At 41.6% G+C, this 19,559-nt stretch overlaps 2 protein-coding genes across 3 annotated transcripts in view; both read right to left on the bottom strand.

The window, feature by feature from the left end:
* LOC148003534 (disks large homolog 5-like) overlaps positions 1-19,559 on the bottom strand; it is a 446,357-nt gene that overhangs the window by 415,119 nt on the left and 11,679 nt on the right. The gene's annotated exons all lie outside the window — the stretch shown is intronic.
* LOC148003535 (disks large homolog 5-like) lies at positions 2,861-11,201 on the bottom strand. 2 transcript variants are annotated; one of them, XM_087568856.1, is made up of 5 exons: positions 10,998-11,190; positions 10,114-10,273; positions 8,651-8,815; positions 7,799-7,982; positions 2,861-3,659 (listed from the first exon to the last, which is right to left on the bottom strand). In XM_087568856.1, the coding sequence occupies exons 3-5, from the start codon at positions 8,740-8,742 to the stop codon at positions 3,654-3,656; spliced, it is 282 nt and encodes a 93-aa protein (XP_087424982.1). In that variant the 5' UTR covers positions 8,743-8,815; positions 10,114-10,273; positions 10,998-11,190; the 3' UTR covers positions 2,861-3,653. The 2 variants fall into 2 exon arrangements, with proteins under 2 accessions (XP_087424982.1, XP_087424983.1); XM_087568857.1 differs by having other exon boundaries at positions 2,864-3,659; positions 8,651-8,782; positions 10,998-11,201.

The following is a 19,559-nucleotide window of genomic DNA, read 5'->3' as shown; positions in this document are numbered from 1 at the left end:
AAATACCTCAGTGTGACTTTTATCAAACAAGTGAAAGATCTGTGTGACAAGAACTTCATGATATGAAGAAAGAAATAGAAGAAGATTCAGAAAATGGAAAGATCTCCCATGTTCATGGCTTGGAAGTATGAAGATAGTAAAAATGGCCATTTTCCCAAAGTGACCTACAGTTGCAATGCACTCTCCATCAAAATTCGATTCCAATTCTTCATAGGGTTAGACAGAACAATTTGCAAATTCATTTGGAATAACAAGTAACGCAGGATAGCTAAAACTATCCTCAACAATAAAAGGACTTCCCTGGGAATCACCATCCCTGAACTCAAGCAGTTTACACAGCATTAGTGATATAACTGTATGGTATTGGTACAGAGACAGGAAGATAGACCAGTGGAATAGAACTGCAGACCCAGAAATGAACCAGCACACGTATGTTCCCTTGATTTTTGACAAAGGAGACAAAAGCATCCAGTGGAAAAAGGATAGCATTTTTAGCAAAGGGTGCTGGTTCAAATGGAGGTCAGCATATGGAGGAGTAAAAATCATCCTCTTCTTATTGCCCTGTGTAAAGCTTAAGTCCAGGTGGATCAAGGACCTCTACATCAAACCAGATCACTCAAACTAATAGAAGCAAAAGCGGGGAAGATTCTTGAACACATGGACACTGGAAAAAATTTCCTGAACAAAACACGAATGGCTTATGCTCTAAGATCAAGAATAGACAAATGGGACCTCATAAAGCTACAAAGCTTCTGTAAGACAAAGGACACTGTGGTTAGGACAAAACAGCAACCAACAGATTGGGAAAAGACCTTTACTAATCCTACAACTGATAGAGGGCTAATATCCAAAATATACAAGAACTCATGAAGTTGGACTGCAGTGAGACTAATAACCCTATTAAAATTGAGGTTCACAGCTAAACAAAGAATTCATAGCTGAGGAATATGGAGTGGCTGAGAAGCACCAAAAGAAATGTTCAACATCTTTAGTTATGTGGGAAATGCAAATCAAAACAACCCTGAGATTCCACCTCACACCAGTCTGAATGGCTAAGATCAAACACTCAGGCTATAGAAGATGCTTGCACGGATGTGAGAAAGAGGAACAATCCTCCATTGTTGGTGAGATTGCAGACTGGTACAAACATTCTGGATATCAGTCTGGAGGTTCCTCAGAAAATTAGACATTGCACTAGCTGAGGACCCAGCTATACCCCTCTTGCACATATATCCAAAAGATGCTCCAACATACAACAGGGCACATGCTCCACCATGTTAATAGCAGCCTTATTTATAATAGTCAGAAAATGAAAAGATCCCAGATGCCCTTCAACAAAGGAATGGAAACAGAAAGTGTGGTATATCTACACAATGGAGTACTACAGAGATATCAAAAACAATGATTTCATGAAATTCATAGGCAAAGAGAACGAACTAAAACATATCATCCTGAGTGAGTTAACCCAATGACAGAAACACACACATGGTATGCACTCATTGATAAGTGGATATTAGTCCAAATGCTCTAATTCTCCAAGATTCACAGACCAAATGAAATTCAGGAAGGATAAACAAAATGCTGATTCTTCACTCTTTCCTGTACAGGAGAAGAAGAATCCCTATTGAAGGGATAAGGAGGCAAAGTTTAAAACAGAGCCTAGAGGAATGGCCATTCAGAGTCTACCCCACGAGTGGCCTATACATATACAGCCTTCAAACTAGATAAGGTGGATGAAGCTAAGAGCTGCAGGCTGATAGGAACTGGATATAGATGTCTCCTGAGAGGCACAGCCAGATCATGTCAAATACAGTGGCAAATGCTAGCAGCAAAGCATTGAACTGAGAACTGGACCTCAGTTGGAGGAATTACAGAAAGATTGAAAGAGCTGAAGGGACTTGCAACCCCATAAGAACAACCATGCCTGCCAAGCAGAGTTCCCAGAGACTAAACCAGTACCAATCACTATACAGGGACTGTGCCATGGCCTCATCTGCACGTGTATCAGAGGATGGTCTTCTTGGGCACAAATGGAATGAGCAGCCCTTGGTCCTGCTTAGGCTGGGAAAGTGGATGGATGGTGAAGGGAACACCTTTATAGAAGAGGGGGAGGGTGATGGTATTCAGACTGATTTCTGGAAAACAAGGAAGGAATAACATTTGAATTCGAAATGAAAAATATCCAACTAAAAATCAACAACAACAAAATGGTATTTTGAGCTTTGAATCAAAATAAACCACAGTCAGGAAACAGAGAATTGTATGCCTATGGTTTTCTTCAAATATGCTCAGGGCCCAGGTAGGTTCTGGGCCCAGGCTGGACCAAGCAGGTTCCTGCCACTGACTGCTCCTCTATTCCTGTTTCCAGAGGCACCATGCAGATTAATATTGGGCCAGAGATGTAGGCAGAGCTGGTCAGAAGTGGCTTTCTTTCCTGTGGTCTCAGGATTATCTGCATTCCTGGGTGTTCAGCATTTTCTGCCCTGGGATTTGGGTGCAGGATTCCCGATGGCTTTAAACTCCCTTGTACCATGTTTATATGTCCTGGGAGGTGTTACAGAAAAATTAATGTTTATCCTACTAATTTGGTCAAAACTCTCATCGACAGAGTATAATTTAGAGGTAACTATATATTTGACAGCAAGCATACACAGTGGGTAATGTATGCATGATGAAGTTGAAATTCAGAGTTGGAAACACAGTGCACAGTGACTGTATAAATGCCTGTGAATCTCAGTCTGACTGGGAAGTGATATGATGCCCAGTCCTCATGAGAATGCAGAGATCCATCCTTTTCTGATAGCTGTGGGACTTCAGATGTTGACACTAATGACCAATAAAGAAGGTTCTAAGAAGTGAAGAGTTTGAGATTACTCCTTTATTGACCAGAATACATCCAATTTACTTGAGAGTAACCAGATGCAGGTAGTCAATATATACAGTCTATATCCTTATCAAAATAGAAAAGCAAATGAACAAAATAACAACAGATAAATAACAAATCTTCAAATGAATAGAAGGAAAACCAACTAACCAAAACAATTAAAAATTAACCAAACTTTAAATAGAGGAATTGCACTAAGCATTTTTTGCTGCTCCTTTTGCCGAATAGACTTATAGCCCGTGGCTTGCCTTGGAGACATAGTAGACAAGCAGTTAGTGATGGTAATAATCTTTTCAAGGGGAGTGGAAGTAGGTCTGTTTTGTTGGAGTGGGGGTATTAAGGATAAAGCCTACCAATACTGAGTATAAATGATATTACAGACTTTGTCTCAAAGACGTTCCAATGTTGTGAACTGATCTCCATGAAACTCTTCTGGATGACCCATCAGGACAAGTACAAATTTACACGTGCACAGTCTTTCTGGATGACCAGCAGCTCTTGATTGATGTGCATCAGCACTTCTCTGGGTCCCTCAAAAAGTGCACACATGCTGGAGAGAGCCGAGGTGAAAGTAAGGCCTATTCAATCCAAAGAAGTTAAACTAAAGGAGGAAAATGGGAAAATGCAGTCCACAATTGCTATGGACATTACAGATGAGACGCAATAGTGGTGTATTTGCTGTGCACACTTAGTTCTCCTCCTGTAGCTCTTCTCTCCAAGGGAGATCTTGTCCTGGTCTGTGTCATGTTCGAGTTTCTGCTAGAGAATTTCAGACCTAGCAGAGCAAGGGAATAAAGATTTAGTGAGTGGTTGTCAATTCAGCTCTCCCTCTTACATCAGCTCTATTCAGTTGGACAATCCAGCATGACCTGTCAGCTGAGGTCAGTCCCTGCATCCCCAAGTGTCCTAGAGTACCTGTGCTTGGATTTATATCTCAGCTTTTCAAACTGCTAGAATTTGAACTGTGGACTATGCACTGTACTGGGATTAAGAGAAAAATGAGCATTTTTTCCCACTGGTCCAGGTTTATTATATTGAATAATAACATTGTAGCTGGGTCTGAATCTGAGTTCAGGAATGGTATGAGCAACCTAGAATACCATGTGGATTCCTTCTGGAGAACATGCCCAGAATTAGGGTGAAAGTTCTGATTATGTTAGCACTGAAGGAACCTGCGTAGGTTCAATTTGTAACCACTGAGTCTGCAAATGCACAGAGAAGCCATCTCACATCCAATCCATGGGAATTGCATAGATCCTGTAATCACTGAGAATGCGCTCCATGCAAATCTTCCCAGCGTACACACGGACATTAAAGGTGATTGTGATGTAGAAACAGAACAGCACCCCTGTAAGTCTATGGCTAGTGTAAGGCAATTTGTGAGAGGACAGAAGAGAAAATGTCCTCAGATCTTTCCGGAGAGATCACAGGAAGAAAGGAGTAGAACATAGCAAGAAATCCAGAGGATCATATATATTGTTTCATGGGCAAAATTCACATGAACTGTACCAGAACTACACTCTGAGTAGCTCCTTAGCTGCCTGAGGCTGAAATCCCTGTAGGTGGTCATCCACCCAAAAAGGGTATTTATATAGGGAAGGATATTCAAATGGCTTCTTCCAGCCTGTGTTCCTACCTGAACATTAATGCTTAATGTAAAGATTCCCCAGGATTCGCTGGAGGCATAAAAACAAATGTTGAGTGTGATAAGTACATAGTGGCCAGAGCCCATATACAGCTCAGTCAGTGATGTGCTGTCCTCCCATAAACCGTCATAGACTCAGGGTTCTTTCCCCATTAACAATCTGGCTTAGCAAGTCCCAAAGGCTGTGTAGAGCTGTCTTGTTGCTCAGCAAAGGATCTTATGTTGGTGGTGGACTAGACTCTTGTTCTTGTTCACTCTTTCAGACTTTCCCCAAAGTGTGCAACTTCTTCTAATCGGAGCTGTCTTTACCATAGCCTGAGTGACTTCATGCCCAAAGCTAGAATCATAGGAAATCTCCATAACCAGGATCCAAATCAACAAATTTTCTCCCTGTAATGTGATTGTTCCACAGATAATTTGAATAAGTAAGTAAAAGCTTGCATGGATTATCTCACACTGAATCAGAATCTATGGAAGGGCTCCATCGTATGGTACACTTTTACTCCTTGGCTGATGGACGTCTGGATAGATTCTCCTTCAAGGTTACTCTGGGACCACTACAACACTGATGCTCCCTAGTTGCAATGGCAATACCTACTCCTTGTTGTGGAATCACTGTGTTAACTAAAACTTCTGTTCCACTTTCTGAACATGGCTTCTCATAGGGCTACCTGTTCTTACACTGTCAGACCCGTCTGAATTTCATCATTTCTCCTAACTCCATTGAGGCTGAAATTAACTGAGAGACAATGATGTTGATTGACAGCACTTGCAGAATGCTACACAGATAACATAGGGGAGCGCTTTAGATTATCTGTGCACCTAAAGGGGCTCCTGAAACTGCCCTGTTCTTGCACCACAGCATAGCTATGGGGCTTTTGCTGGATGACGATATAACTCCAAGCAACTCAATCTCAATGAATAAAATCCAAGCCAAACTCCCAGGGGAAGTTGTAGTGTGCCAAGGTAGCTGGAAAGAAATGGTAGCATGCAATGTGGAAAGCAACCTTGGAGAAGACACAGTGAGTGACATAACCTTCCAGTGGGATTTCACAATTCACAAAGAACAGAGAAGCAGAATAAACTCATGGATTTTTCTAGAGAAGCCTTGCCCTTACATCCCAGTACTCCATTCCTTTGATGTGCTCCAAAGGATTTCAATGCAGATCAGTAGTTTTGCCCCTAATCACTTGAAAATCTAACTTTACAGGTGTTTTTGTGTCCTCTTTTTGAGGGTTGCATTTCTAAAGGATTTTATTGTCCTGCTTCTACACCATAACAAAAAGGGACCTGCAAGCTCTAGGCCTGTACCATTTGTTACCCCTGTGAAACACGACCCACTTGAACATATTTCCACTCCTCCCCCAGACTTCACAAAATAATTCTGTTCTGAAATTTTTGGAAACAGAATAAATTAGTAATTTAAGTGTCCTTTTGCTGTACAGAGCTAGATGGAGATGCCAAATGACTGGGCAGCTCTATTTCATGTTTAATGGATGTAAAGTGAATGCTTAGAGTATTTTTCTCATGAAACTTGGAAATAGAGGGAAACACACGTTCACTACTGAAAACACACACACACACATATACCCACACCACACACACACACACACACACACACACACACACACACGCACACACACTCATACACAGATACACACTCGCAAGCACAAATGAAAACTTTGCTGTTAGGCAGCACATTTCCTGTTGAGTGAGGAATTAGTGCAAACAATGCTGTGTACAAGTCTCTTAGACTCAAGCAGGCTGTGCTGGCCTGGCCTGTACTCATTTCCACTTGAGGAAACCTTTCTATGCAGATACTTGCTGGTCCAACAAGTAAGTTACATGTTCTGCACAGATAGCCTAAACAACACAACATCAAATCCTCAAGAGAGAGATTTCTAGGAAAAGACTCCATCAAGCTCTATGCTGACTCATCATAGGCCCCTCACTAAAACTACCGTTTCCTTCATAGAAGACTTTGGAAGCATCAAAGAAGACAGTGACTCATGGTCAGTTTCCAGGAACATTTGATCACATTAGAGTTCCTGTGATATTAAAACAACCTCAATGTCAGTCAGAAAAAGGCTAAATAAATAACATACAGTGAATTTTCTGAAATGCAGCACTGTGTACAATATTGAGAGGGAATCTATCCTGAAAGAATGCAGTGCCCATGATATAGTCAGCAAAGCAATGTCAGCAGAGGGTTGCACTCTAGGATTCCATGCAAGATCATGGTGAAGCCAATAAGACAATCCAGAATCTTCCCGGGGGATAACACTGTTCAGGTAAAGTAAAGAAATCTAATCCTTATTTTTAAAATAGCTGAATGGTTTAAGAATGTGTTGAGACAAATAAGAGAGGGGGCTCCACTTGGAACTGGACGAATGATGCAAAGACTGCTGGCCAGCACAAAACAGGAAGCTTCATGTTTGTTGAGAGACCTAGGCTTAAAGGACTAAGTTAGATAATGACTGGACAAAACTGCATGTCATGAACTGGCCTCCCCGCATGCTCCCTAAGATGCAGGTCAGCACAGGAATGCACCTTTCTTGGTGAGAATTGGGGGTACATACGGATAACTTTGTTCTTGAAGTCTCAAGTCTCTCATGCCAACCCTCAGCCTTTGAGAAACCTTTTCCACATCCTTGCTCTTCTAACCAGCTTCAGGTTGTAAGGCCCAGTTATGAACTCTCCAGGAGCACTCAAATAAGACAGGACTGACATACTGATACACAGGCTCTGTAGTTACCCAAGATCTATGAAGCATGAAGTCACCATCTTCATATACAGGGACATGAGGGGAGGAAGAACAAAAGCCACCACAAATGACAATGAGAACCATTTCTTTGGCATTTCCACCAGGCTCTCCTCCTTGAAAACTACTTACTTCCTGAGTCTCACACGATTCCTGAAAATAAAATGAGCTCCAGGCTTTTGCTTCATCCCTCAAAGCCCTGTTCTAGTCTAAAGAGGGGCTCCCACATAGCACCCTCCATACATAATGGCATGTAGTGCTGTGCTGTGTGATCAACCTATCTCCCTTAATGAAGTGCAGATTCTCGAAGAGCAGGAGCATTTGCTTTCCAAACATGCAGTTTCTTGAAAAGGTACTATCTCCACAGAAAGCCTTGTAAACCATCACATGAATGAACACTTGGATGAGACCTAGGTCAGGACATGGATCAGTCAATAGACAGTTACATTGGTTTGTCTATGGTTATGGTGAGACATGAGGACAACCTGACCCTGAGCCCTAACGCTACCTGCTGTTGCTTGGCTCTGGGGTCACAGATGTTCATTCCGGCCTCTTCACAGAGCCTCTTTGCCTCCACAGAGGATGCTGGCAGTTCAGTCTGCTCCACCAGCAGTTCTCTCTTCTCATTCAGCAAAATCTGTATATTGTTCTTCAATTGAGCTTGTTCACGCAGGAGCTGGGAGTGCCTGATGCTGAACCACAAACAAAAAATGGTAAATCCCAGCCAGCTTCTATTTGCCTGTCACTCCTGCAAGTCCAATCATCCCTTCAAGGGTCCTCATCCTCAGAAATCACCAGCATAGAGCCACACTATACAAGTTAGCACCAATTAGAGGGGGTCAAATCCAGAATCCACATTCCACATGAATCAAAGTACTTCTGAAAATCTTGACACTAAGACGGTTTATATAAATCAAGGAAGAAGAAATGGTCCATAAGGGAGCTCGTATGTCCATGGTATGGTGAAACCATCTTCACATTGTGGGGAAAGCCCCTCTGAGGGGTAGTTGAAGACCCAATAGCTATACAATCTTTCCATGTGTTTCTCGTGGATCACAGATCTTTAAATCTCCTGTCAGAGTCCTAGAGATTCAGAGTTGATTGATATTCACATCATGGTGCAAACCTTTTCTATCTAGAGGATCTTAAAAGGGGAAAATAAAAATTGGAGGGTCTTCTACACCCTTCACATGTACGACAACTGAGGCCAAGAGCTACAAATCTAAGACCGTTGCCAGGAGGCAGCCTTCTTGTTAAGAGTCACACACTACAGAACCAGAGCCCTGAATTTGTTCAAAGTCATACAGGACAGAAGCACTCCCTGCTTAGTGCTGGGTTCTCATCTCTGTCAGCGACTCACCGGTAGGAACTGTTCACTTGTATGAGCTCCTTGTACCTCTCCATGGCATCACTTATTGAGTTGGTCATCATTTGCATAGCCATCATTCTCATCTCATGTTCGGATTGAAGGACTGGCAATTCGACATGCAGCCTGGGTTAGGTCATGGCCAAAGGAACAAATAACCTTTTGAACACATGATTTCAGAATTACGTGAAATGTAAATAAAAAATATATAATAAGAAATTTCAAAATCAAGGAATGGTGGAAGGGAAGAAAGTGGCAAACTCAAAAACCAGACCAAAAGACAACAGTGAGACTCAATCCACAGAAAATATTTCTATGTAAATAAGCATACATTAGTTTTGAAATAAGGACTCCTTGGAATCCTGAGAGATATGGTTCTGCAAAGACTCACTATATAGGAGTGGGCAGAGCCTGAGAGCTGCCTGTTTGGGAATAACAACTGTCAAGACCACAGTGACCATTTCTAGGTCACAATAAACAATCCCTGGATAGTTAAAAAAAATAAAAAAATAAGATCAAAGCAGGTGAAACAAATTAGGTAAAATCAGACTGTTCTCTCTATTACTTAAACTCAGTATGTACCACATACTTGCTCCTTCAAAGTATTTGTACTGGTTAAGTTTATTATCCTGGGCACAGGACAACAGAGCCACGGTACCAGTTGGAGGGACCTGACCTTCAAGAGCTGGCCAGGTGAGCATGATGGAATTGACTAGTTCAGGAAGAAGATTCCTCCAGTCTGTGCCACAGCTTTGGGCCCAAGAGAAAGCTGTGATGACATTTCTCTTGTTTTGAAAGCAGGTATACTCAATCCTTGGTTTCTATCCTTACATAAATTCCCAGAGGGCATAACTAAGTTTGACAGGGAAGAGGATTTATAGCACCTCCTCCCCTCGAGAGAGTCCTGGGTGCCACCAAGGTATACAGAAGGAGCAAAGTGCTCTGTTGATCAGTGTGGGCCTCCACGTACTCATCACTATCATGAACTGCAAACTGTTGATCAAACAAATCCTCAGACCCCATCAAAGGTCCCAGACGTCCTGATCCTGAGTAAAACACCACATATACTTCCACATACATACATACCAACCCATATCCAAACACATTTAGAATGCCAACTACATCCATGGAGGTGCCATAGAATCAGAGTATAATGAACAAATTCAGAGGAAAGAGTGATGACGTGCAGGCATTTCATTCACACACACAGTTGCAGCAAGTGTGACACAGTCCTTCTAGCTGTTGACAGAATCAATGCTAATCCAAGAGGCTCAGGGTCAAGTACAAAAGTGGTTGACCCTAAACACACAGCACCTAGCTTATCTCACAAGCAAATGCCTGCCAAAGCTCCTTAAAATCCAGGATGAGAGGTGAAACTTTCTCGTGCTATGAGTAAATTTTGAGGTAGCAGAGAGAGAGCGCAAGACAGTGAATAGGTTACTGGGCATAATGACTACCTGTGGTCCCACTCATCATAGATATAAAGATCCAGATTTTGATAAAGTTCATCCCTCTCGAATTGACACTTCTGGATTTCAAATTTGAGTCCCTCCAGTTCCTTTAGACACTCCTCTTGCTTACTGATGACAATTTGGGATGACGCCTTCCTACCAAAACCTGTAGACAGATAAACCCAAGTGAATTTGCATATTTGAACCAATGGGCAGAATAGATCATTCTGAATCAGAAAAGGAGGTTGAGGAAGGGGAAATGGTAGAGACTGGGTGAATCCCTGAAAGAGCAGAAAAGCTTTCTTAAAGGTTGATTCTTAAGCTATGTCCCTCTTCCCAACCTCTAATGCCATACACGTGCCACACTATTACACAACCTCCCGCACTGAAAGTTACAATCTGACTGAGACATAAACATCTGCGACATTGTTATCTCATATCAGATGTGGTGCAGATAATCCTCGAGTTCATAATGACTTCATAATGCTTAGCACCATCAAGCTCTAATCATGTGTATTCCAGCCCAAAGTGTCTGAGAACTCAATTCATGACTAGGGGTGCATCCTTCTTTGTTCTTGCCATCAGAGACTTATGTAACCTACAGTAATCTAGAGGATGAAGTGCTTCAACTCCCAACCATGGATGGTCACATTGTTAATCTCACAGTGCATCCTCCTGCCAATCATTGACACTCACAGTTAAAAAGCTTCAAGAAAAGACACTGAAGTCTTACAACTTTATGGCTTTCTCTCAAATTAAAGATCAGGAACTCCTGACTCTTGGTTTGTTTTTGAAAAATCCCAAGGCTCCTGCTTGTAAGGCCTAGTCTTAGAAGGCACATCTCAAACCTACCTCCTTGAGGATGTTCCCCAACTCTGCCCACGACTCACCAAGCCTTCCCCAGAATGATTTCCTCCTTCCTGTTTCACTAGAGAGGGGGTCAGCTTCCCTTTGACCTGGTGCGGTCTCTACTTGATCAACACTTTCCTTCCGAAATAGCCTGAGCAGCTGGTGAAACATGCCTGCTTGTGAACCCAAAGGGAACTGAAGTAATATCCCAAAGGCAGTTGGTGTCACCACAACACTGGTGACATCACAGAAGATTCTAGGGAGCTCTTAGATACAATAGAGTATCCAGTGAACGGCTTGCTGTTGATGTCACTGGAAAGTTCTATGGCCTACCTACTAACCAGCTCTCCCCACACTGATGAATTTCTGTGGGGACCCTTTCCTCCAGTCTCCCATGTGTCACTGGGAATACCATTTGGCAACCTCTATTTCAAAGCTAGATATGTCTCTCTGCTTCATTAGAAGTCAACAATGCTTTTGCTGGGGAGGGTTGCTTACAACCCTGAATTGGAGAACAGATTTTTCTTAGCACCCAAATCTCTAGGGACCAAGGAGGAGGGAGACTTTTCTTAAAAGTAAATCTACTACTCGAGACAATGTATGTGACATACATTTCGATTCCTGAGCATTTCCCTTTTTCTGGAGGCCAATATGTTTCTTCTAGACCTCTGAGTGTATAAAACTGAGAAATAGCTGATTAGTGTGCAGTGCTTGACAGCTGACATTGTTTCCAATTACATATCCATGTATTTCACAAAATCAATGGTCTATAATCCTATTTTTTTGCAATAAAAACTCCTTTTACTTGGGAACATAGGGATCAACTACAGGGCATATATAAAATAATAAATTTCTGTCCGTTTTATATATTATGTAGGACATCCTCCCTTTCTCAAATATAACAAGACAATTAAATTGGACATCAGTGAGCAAATGTCAACCTGGACCTTGTGTTACTGCATTGTAACTATATAACCTTCACTTCTCCAATATCATTCTTCGTGAATAGACAAGTCTAGGCATGAGAATATTGGGGACTACACCATGATCTTTTACTTGTAGCAAACATAAGAATCAGGAGGATGGGAAGGGAGTGGAATGGCCTGAGTTCAGGTTGAACCTCAATTTTAAAGGGTCCATACGTTCAGGAGGGGGTCTATTTAGCATTGTGATATATGGATTCTGTCTTCTTATCATAGGTGTTATAATAATTCAACATGAATGTGTGCTATAATGCCACCCCACCTCAGAGATGTAAGAGTGAAAATCATGTCTGACCTTTCTTGGAAGAACTCTGCCTTTTACTACCATCTGGAGTTATACAACATCACTATACAAAGCTCAGAAGAGAGGGGTGCAGATGTGCGGGCCTTAGAAGTTGAGGATCTTTTCTTCTGATTAAGCCACTTGTTTTTCCTATGTAATTTTTCCCTTGCTCTTTTACTAATGGTGGCTGACTTCTTTCCTGGCCTGAGGTAAACTGGAGTCCAATCTTTTGGATTACGGAACTTTCTATTTTTGAGATGACAGTCCCACCAAGGGTCCTACTGCATACAGAAGGTATGAATAAGTCTCATGGGCTGGAGTAAGTTAAAAACGTCTGTGACAGCAAAGAACTGATTAAGAAAACAAGAGCCCAGCTGCTCATCAAGATCACAGTTGTATGATAGTAAGAAAATGTGAATAGGGCATCAGGTGAAAAGATAAATTAATTAGGAGGTCATAGGCCTAGAAGGGTTATCCTTTGCTCTCAGTGGAGCTGCCATTCTTTCTGCCATTCCTTGCCCTCTGCCACAGGACCAGAGACTTCCCCATACAACTGGCTGGCCTTGCCAAAGACCTGACAGGGCTCCTCCCTGTAGAATATGACACGTAGAGTCCTTGAGGACTCACCAAGAGGTCTCCTCCACACAGGTTCCTTGTTGTCAAAGGGAAATGTTCCTGCAGAATCCTACCATGGCAGCAGGAATTTCAACCTGGCTTCTCTTGGTCCAGCTCACTGGGTGCAGGCCTGAGGCCCAGGGGTATCTGGGGAAAGAAGCAGCACACACTACCTCACAGCTCTCTCTTTGTTGGATGCAACTGCTAGGACTGTGATAGGATTTTTGTTTCTTTGTGTGTTTATTAGAAATACCTACAAAGCTGATTAAAGTTGCAACATGCCTTCATACCCAGCGTGCAGAATGTTTTTACATCGTTGTTGTTCCTGTTTTATGTTTGGATTTTGTTTTTTAATCCCCTCAGGAAATTTCCCTGTGCTTAGAATGTTAAGCACATGCTCGGGAGGGATTGATTATTCATTTTCGGCAAAGCTTTTGTTCTTACCATCCACTCCACAGATGATGCCATTACGTACTTTGAAATGAGAAAACAGTTATAGAGAAGTAAATTAACCTGTAAGCTATCAAAGAAGAAACACATCATGATTGTGGAATGGCACCCCAGTATTTTGTATTTCCTAAGTTATTTTTATTTTAAACTTTTTTATTGGATTTTTTTGGGTACATTTCATCTTTTTTAAATCCTTAAAGGTATCTTTTATTCCTCTCCTCCATTTACAAGGTGGAATTTCACCTGTGATTGTTAGTCCAGATAGTTTGGTCAATGGCTTAGATATCACCTTGGCCTAGTTTCCTTGGCATAAGCTGAGTTAGAAGCAGACTCAAAGATTCAGGACTCAACAAATAATGAATTCCACTACATCTGGATACCTAGCCTCACAGCCAGGAAGGGACTGGATTTCCATTCACTATTTAAAAAAAAGATGCAGTTCATTAACATGTAAATAATTTCTCACGTATATTAAAGTGTTTACCATGGTCATACAGTTTTTCAAATACCTGGCATTCATCTTTTTCCAAAACCTAAAATTTCTTTCTTATTCACATTTTTTTAATTATTTTTTGGTATTAGTATCATTTTTTTAAATTTCAGTTTTTTTAATAGATATATATGTTTTATTCAAACGTTATTCCCTTTCCCAGCTTTTGGTCCATAAGCTCCCCTGCCTTTCCCTCTCCCATATGTATGGTCCCCCAATCCATGCCACTTAGAAACCCCTTCCTGGACATTCCCCCGCACTCAGGGTCCAACCTTGTTAAGAACAAGGGCTTCCCCTTCCACAGGTGCCCCAACAAGGATATTCTCTCCTACATATGCAGTTGGACCCCTGGGTCAGTCCATGTATAGTCTTTTGCTAGTGGTTTATTTGGTTGGCATTGCTGTTCTTATGGGGTTGCAAGCCCTTCAGCTCTTTGAATCCTTCTTCTAATTCCCATAAAGGGTGTCCTGTTCTCAGTTCAGTAGTTTACTGCCAGCACTGACCTCTTTATTTGACATGCCCTGGATGTGTCTCTCAGGGGAGATGCATATTCTGTCCCTTTCAGTAAGCACTTTTTAGCTTCATCAATCTTACCTAGTTTTGGTGGCTGTATATATATGGGCCACATGTGGGGCAGACTCTGAATGGCTGTTCCTCCAGTCTCTGCTTTAGATTTGGCCTCCATATCCCCTCCTATGGATATTTTTGTTCCCCATTTTAAGAAGGAGTGGGAACATCTGCACTTTGGTCATCCTTCGTCTTGAGTTTCCTGAGATCTGTAGATTGCATCTTGGGTAAATCGAGGTTTTGGTCAATATCCACGTATCAATGAGTGCATACTGTCAATGAGGGGTGCTGAGAATCTGGAAGAGAATGGGGGACAAGAGACGTGACGAAGGACTCCAAGACAAGAGTCTGATCAAGGCGACAGTTTTATTTTTCCCCAAGGCTGAATTTGTACCATAAAAAGGGTAACAGAGAAAGGAGAGAAGTAAGAAACATTTACCCACGCCAAGGACACAATATTCATGTGGTCAGGGAATCGGCTGATGGTGACAGGTTGTCAGAAAGGTCACAGGTTTGTCACATCTATTAGTTAGCAGGATGTTGGTTTTTCAGAAAGGTTACAGGTCATGACATTGGGTATCTTAACGTCACACATTATCATATGATTATTCATCTTGACCACCACATTTGTGTTAGTCTTCTGCAGCTGGCTGGGGATTTTCCATGAACCCAGTCATACTTAATGCTAACCATAATAATAACATCAATAATGGAGGGCTTCAAGGCCATCGCTCCCAACAGCATACCAAGTGTGTTTTTCTGTGATTTGATTACCTCATTGTGGATGATATTTTCTAGTTCTTTCCATTTGCCTATGAATTGAACGTAGTCATTGTTTTTGATAGCTGAGTGGTACTCCATTGTGTAGATGTACCCCATTTTTTGAATCAATTCCTCTGTTGAAGGGCATCTGGGTTCATGCCACCTTCTGGCTATTATGAATAAGGCTGCTATAAACTTAGTGCAACATGTGTGTTTGTTTTATGTTGGAGTATGTTTTGGGTATATGCCCAGGACAGGTATAGCTGTGTGCTCAGGTAGTGGAATGTCCAATTTTCTGAGGAACCTTCAGACTGATTTCCAGAGTGCTTGTACCAGTTTGCCATCCCAGCAACAATGGACGAGTGTTCCTCTTTCTCCACATCCTCACCAGCATCTGTTGTCACCTGAGTTTTTGATCTTAGACATCCTGACTGGTGTGAGGTGGATTCTCAGCTTTGTTTTGATTTCCATTTCCCTGATGACTAAGGATGTTGAGCATTTCTTTATGTGCTTTTCACGTATTCGATATTCCTCAGCTGAGAATGTTTTCTTCAGCTCTGAACCCCATTTATTAACAGGGTTGTTTGGCTCTGTGTACTCTAACTTCTTGTGTTTTGTGTATACTTTGGATATTACCCTCTATCAGAAGCAGGATTGGTAAAGATTTTTTCCCAATCTGTTGGTTGCCTTTTTGTCCTAATGACACTGTCCTTTGCCTTACAGAAGCTTGTCAGTTTTATGAGGTTCCCCCATTTGTCGATTCTTTTTTTTTTTCCCTTTTTTTTTTATTAACTTGAGTATTTCTTATATACATTTCGAGTGTTATTCCCTTTCCCGGTTTCCGGGCAAACATCCCCCTCCCCCTTCCCCTTCCTTATGGGTGTTCCCTTCCCAACCCTCCCCCCACTGCCGCCCACCCCCCATAGACTAGTTCACTGGGGGTTCAGTCTTAGCAGGACCCAGGGCTTCCCCTTCCACTGGTGCTCTTACTAGGATATTCATTGCTACCTATGGGGTCAGAGTCCAGGGTCAGTCCATGTATAGTCTTTAGGTAGTGGCTTAGTCCCTGGAAGCTCTGGTTGCTTGGCATTGTTGTACTTTTGGGGTCTCGAGCCCCTTCAAGCTCTTCCAGTTCTTTCTCTGATTCCTTCAATAGGGGACCTATTCTCAGTTCAGTGGTTTGCTGCTGGCATTCGCCTCTATATTTGCTGTATTCTGGCTGTGTCTCTCAGGAGCGATCTACATCCGGCTCCTGTCGGTCTGCACTTCTTTGCTTCATCCATCTTGTCTAATTGGGTGGCTGTATATGTATGGGCCACATGTGGGGCAGGCTCTGAATGGGTGTTCCTTCAGTCTCTGTTTTAATCTTTGCCTCTCCCTTCCCTGCCAAGGGTATTCTTTTTCCTCATTTAAAGAAGGAGTGAAGCATTCACATTTTGATCATCACTCTTGAGTTTCGTTTGTTCTAGGGATCTAGGGTAATTCAAGCATTTGGGCTAATAGCCACTTATCAATGAGTGCATACCATGAATGTCTTTCTGTGATTGGGTTAGCTCACTCAGGATGATATTTTCCAGTTCCAACCATTTGCCTTCGAATTTCATAAACTCGTTGTTTTTGATAGCTGAGTAATATTCCATTGTGTAGATGTACCACATTTTCTGTATCCATTCCTCTGTTGAAGGGCATCTGGGTTCTTTCCATTTTCTGGCTATTATAAATAAGGCTGCGATGAACATAGTGGAGCACGTGTCTCTTTTGTATGTTGAGGCATCTTTTGGGTATATGCCCAAGAGAGGTATAGCTGGATCCTCAGGCAGTTCAATGTCCAATTTTCTGAGGAACCTCCAGACTGATTTCCAGAATGGTTTTACCAGTCTGCAATCCCACCAACAATGGAGGAATGTTCCTCTTTCTCCACATCCTCACCAGCATCTGCTGTCACCTGAGTTTTTGATCTTAGCCAATCGCACTGGTGTGAGGTGAAATCTCAGGGTTGTTTTGATTTGCATTTCCCTTATGACTAAAGAAGTTGAACATTTCTTTAGGTGTTTCTCAGCCATTCGGCATTCCTCAGCTGTGAATTCTTTGTTTAGCTCTGAACCCCATTTTTTAATAGGGTTATTTGTTTCCCTGCGGTCTAACTTCTTGAGTTCTTTGTATATTTTGGATATAAGGCCTCTATCTGTTGTAGGATTGGTAAAGATCTTTTCCCAACCTGTTGGTTGCCGTTTTGTCCTAACCACAGTGTCCTTTGCCTTACAGAAGCTTTGCAGTTTTATGAGATCCCATTTGTCCATTCTTGATCTTAGAGCATAAGCCATTGGTGTTTTGTTCAGACAATTTTTTCCAGTGCCCATGTGTTCCAGATTCTTCCCTAGTTTTTCTTCTCTTAGTTTGAGTGTGTCTGGTTTGATGTGGAGGTCCTTGATCCACTTGTACTTAAGCTTTGTACAGGGTGATAAGCATGGATCGATCTGCATTCTTCTACATGTTGCCCTCCAGTTGAACCAGCACCATTTGCTGAAAATGCTATCTTTTTTCCATTGGATGGTTTTGGCTCCTTTGTCAAAAATCAAGTGACCATAGGTGTGTGGGTTCATTTCTGGGTCTTCAATTCTATTCCATTGGTCTATCTGTCTGTCTCTGTACCAATACCATGCAGTTTTTATCACTATTGCTCTGTAATACTGCTTGAGTTCAGGGATAGTGATTCCCCCTGAAGTCCTTTTATTGTTGAGGATAGCTTTAGCTATCCTGGGTTTTTTGTTATTCCACATGAATTTGCAAATTGTTCTGTCTAACTCTTTGAAGAATTGGATTGGTATTTTGATGGGGATTGCATTGAATCTGTAGATTGCTTTTGGTAAAATGGCCATTTTTACTATATTAATCCTGCCAATCCATGAGCATGGGAGATCTTTCCATCTTCTGAGGTCTTCTTCAATTTCTTTCCTCAGTGTCTTGAAGTTCTTATTGTACAGATCTTTTACTTGCTTGGTTAAAGTCACACCGAGGTACTTTATATTATTTGGGTCTATTATGAAGGGTGTCGTTTCCCTAATTTCTTTCTCGGCTTGTTTCTCTTTTGTATAGAGGAAGGCAACTGATTTATTTGAGTTAATTTTATACCCAGCCACTTTGCTGAAGTTGTTTATCAGCTTTAGTAGTTCTCTGGTGGAACTTTTGGGATCACTTAAATATACTATCATGTCATCTGCAAATAGTGATATTTTGACCTCTTCTTTTCCGATCTGTATCCCTTTGATCTCCTTTTGTTGTCTGATTGCTCTGGCTAGAACTTCAAGAACTATATTGAATAAGTAGGGAGAGAGTGGGCAGCCTTGTCTAGTCCCTGATTTTAGTGGGATTGCTTCAAGTTTCTCTCCATTTAGTTTAATGTTAGCAACTGGTTTGCTGTATATGGCTTTTACTATGTTTAGGTATGGGCCTTGAATTCCTATTCTTTCCAGGACTTTTATCATGAAGGGGTGTTGAATTTTGTCAAATGCTTTCTCAGCATCTAATGAAATGATCATGTGGTTCTGTTCTTTCAGTTTGTTTATATAATGGATCACGTTGATGGTTTTCCTTATATTAAACCATCCCTGCATGCCTGGGATGAAGCCTACTTGATCATGGTGGATGATTGTTTTGATGTGCTCTTGGATTCGGTTTGCCAGAATTTTATTGAGTATTTTTGCGTCGATATTCATAAGGGAAATTGGTCTGAAGTTCTCTTTCTTTGTTGTGTCTTTGTGTGGTTTAGGTATAAGAGTAATTGTGGCTTCGTAGAAGGAATTCGGTAGGGCTCCATCTGTTTCAATTTTGTGGAATAGTTTGGATAATATTGGTATGAGGTCTTCTATGAAGGTTTGATAGAATTCTGCACTAAACCCGTCTGGACCTGGGCTCTTTTTGGTTGGGAGACCTTTAATGACTGCTTCTATTTCCTTAGGAGTTATGGGGTTGTTTAACTGGTTTATCTGTTCCTGATTTAACTTCGATACCTGGTATCTGTCTAGGAAATTGTCCATTTCCTGAAGATTTTCAAATTTTGTTGAATATAGGTTTTTATAGTAAGATCTGATGATTTTTTGAATTTCCTCCGAATCTGTAGTTATGTCTCCCTTTTCATTTCTGATTTTGTTAATTTGGACACACTCTCTGTGTCCTCTCGTTAGTCTGGCTAAGGGTTTATCTATCTTGTTGATTTTCTCAAAGAACCAACTTTTGTTTCTGTTGATTCTTTCTATGGTCCTTTTTGTTTCTACTTGGTTGATATCAGCTCTGAGTTTGATTATTTCCTGCCTTCTACTCCTCCTGGGTGTATTTGCTTCTTTTTGTTCTAGAGCTTTTAGGTGTGCTGTCAAGCTGCTGACATATGCTCTTTCCTGTTTCTTTCTGCAGGCACTCAGCGCTATGAGTTTTCCTCTTAGCACAGCTTTCATTG

This window comes from Rattus norvegicus, chromosome 9 (assembly GCF_021556685.1).
Source record: "Rattus norvegicus strain SHRSP/BbbUtx chromosome 9, alternate assembly SHRSP_T2T, whole genome shotgun sequence".
NCBI classification, from domain to species: domain Eukaryota; kingdom Metazoa; phylum Chordata; class Mammalia; order Rodentia; family Muridae; genus Rattus; species Rattus norvegicus.
The sequence above is the reverse complement of the archived record's forward strand: the minus strand, read 5'-3'. Positions and strand labels throughout refer to the sequence as shown.

Bases quoted from the DNA above. Each gene is read 5' to 3' on its own strand.
- LOC148003535 (XM_087568857.1), bottom strand. From the start codon at position 11,127: ATGTTTCACCAGCTGCTCAGGCTATTTCGGAAGGAAAGTGTTGATCAA. The intron at 10,274-10,997 runs GTGAGTCGTGGG...ATCTGTCTACAG, and splicing joins ATCATTCTGGGGAAGGCTTG to GTTTTGGTAGGAAGGCGTCA. The intron at 7,983-8,650 runs GTGAGTCGCTGA...TTTGTGGTTCAG, and splicing joins CAAGTGAACAGTTCCTACCG to CATCAGGCACTCCCAGCTCC.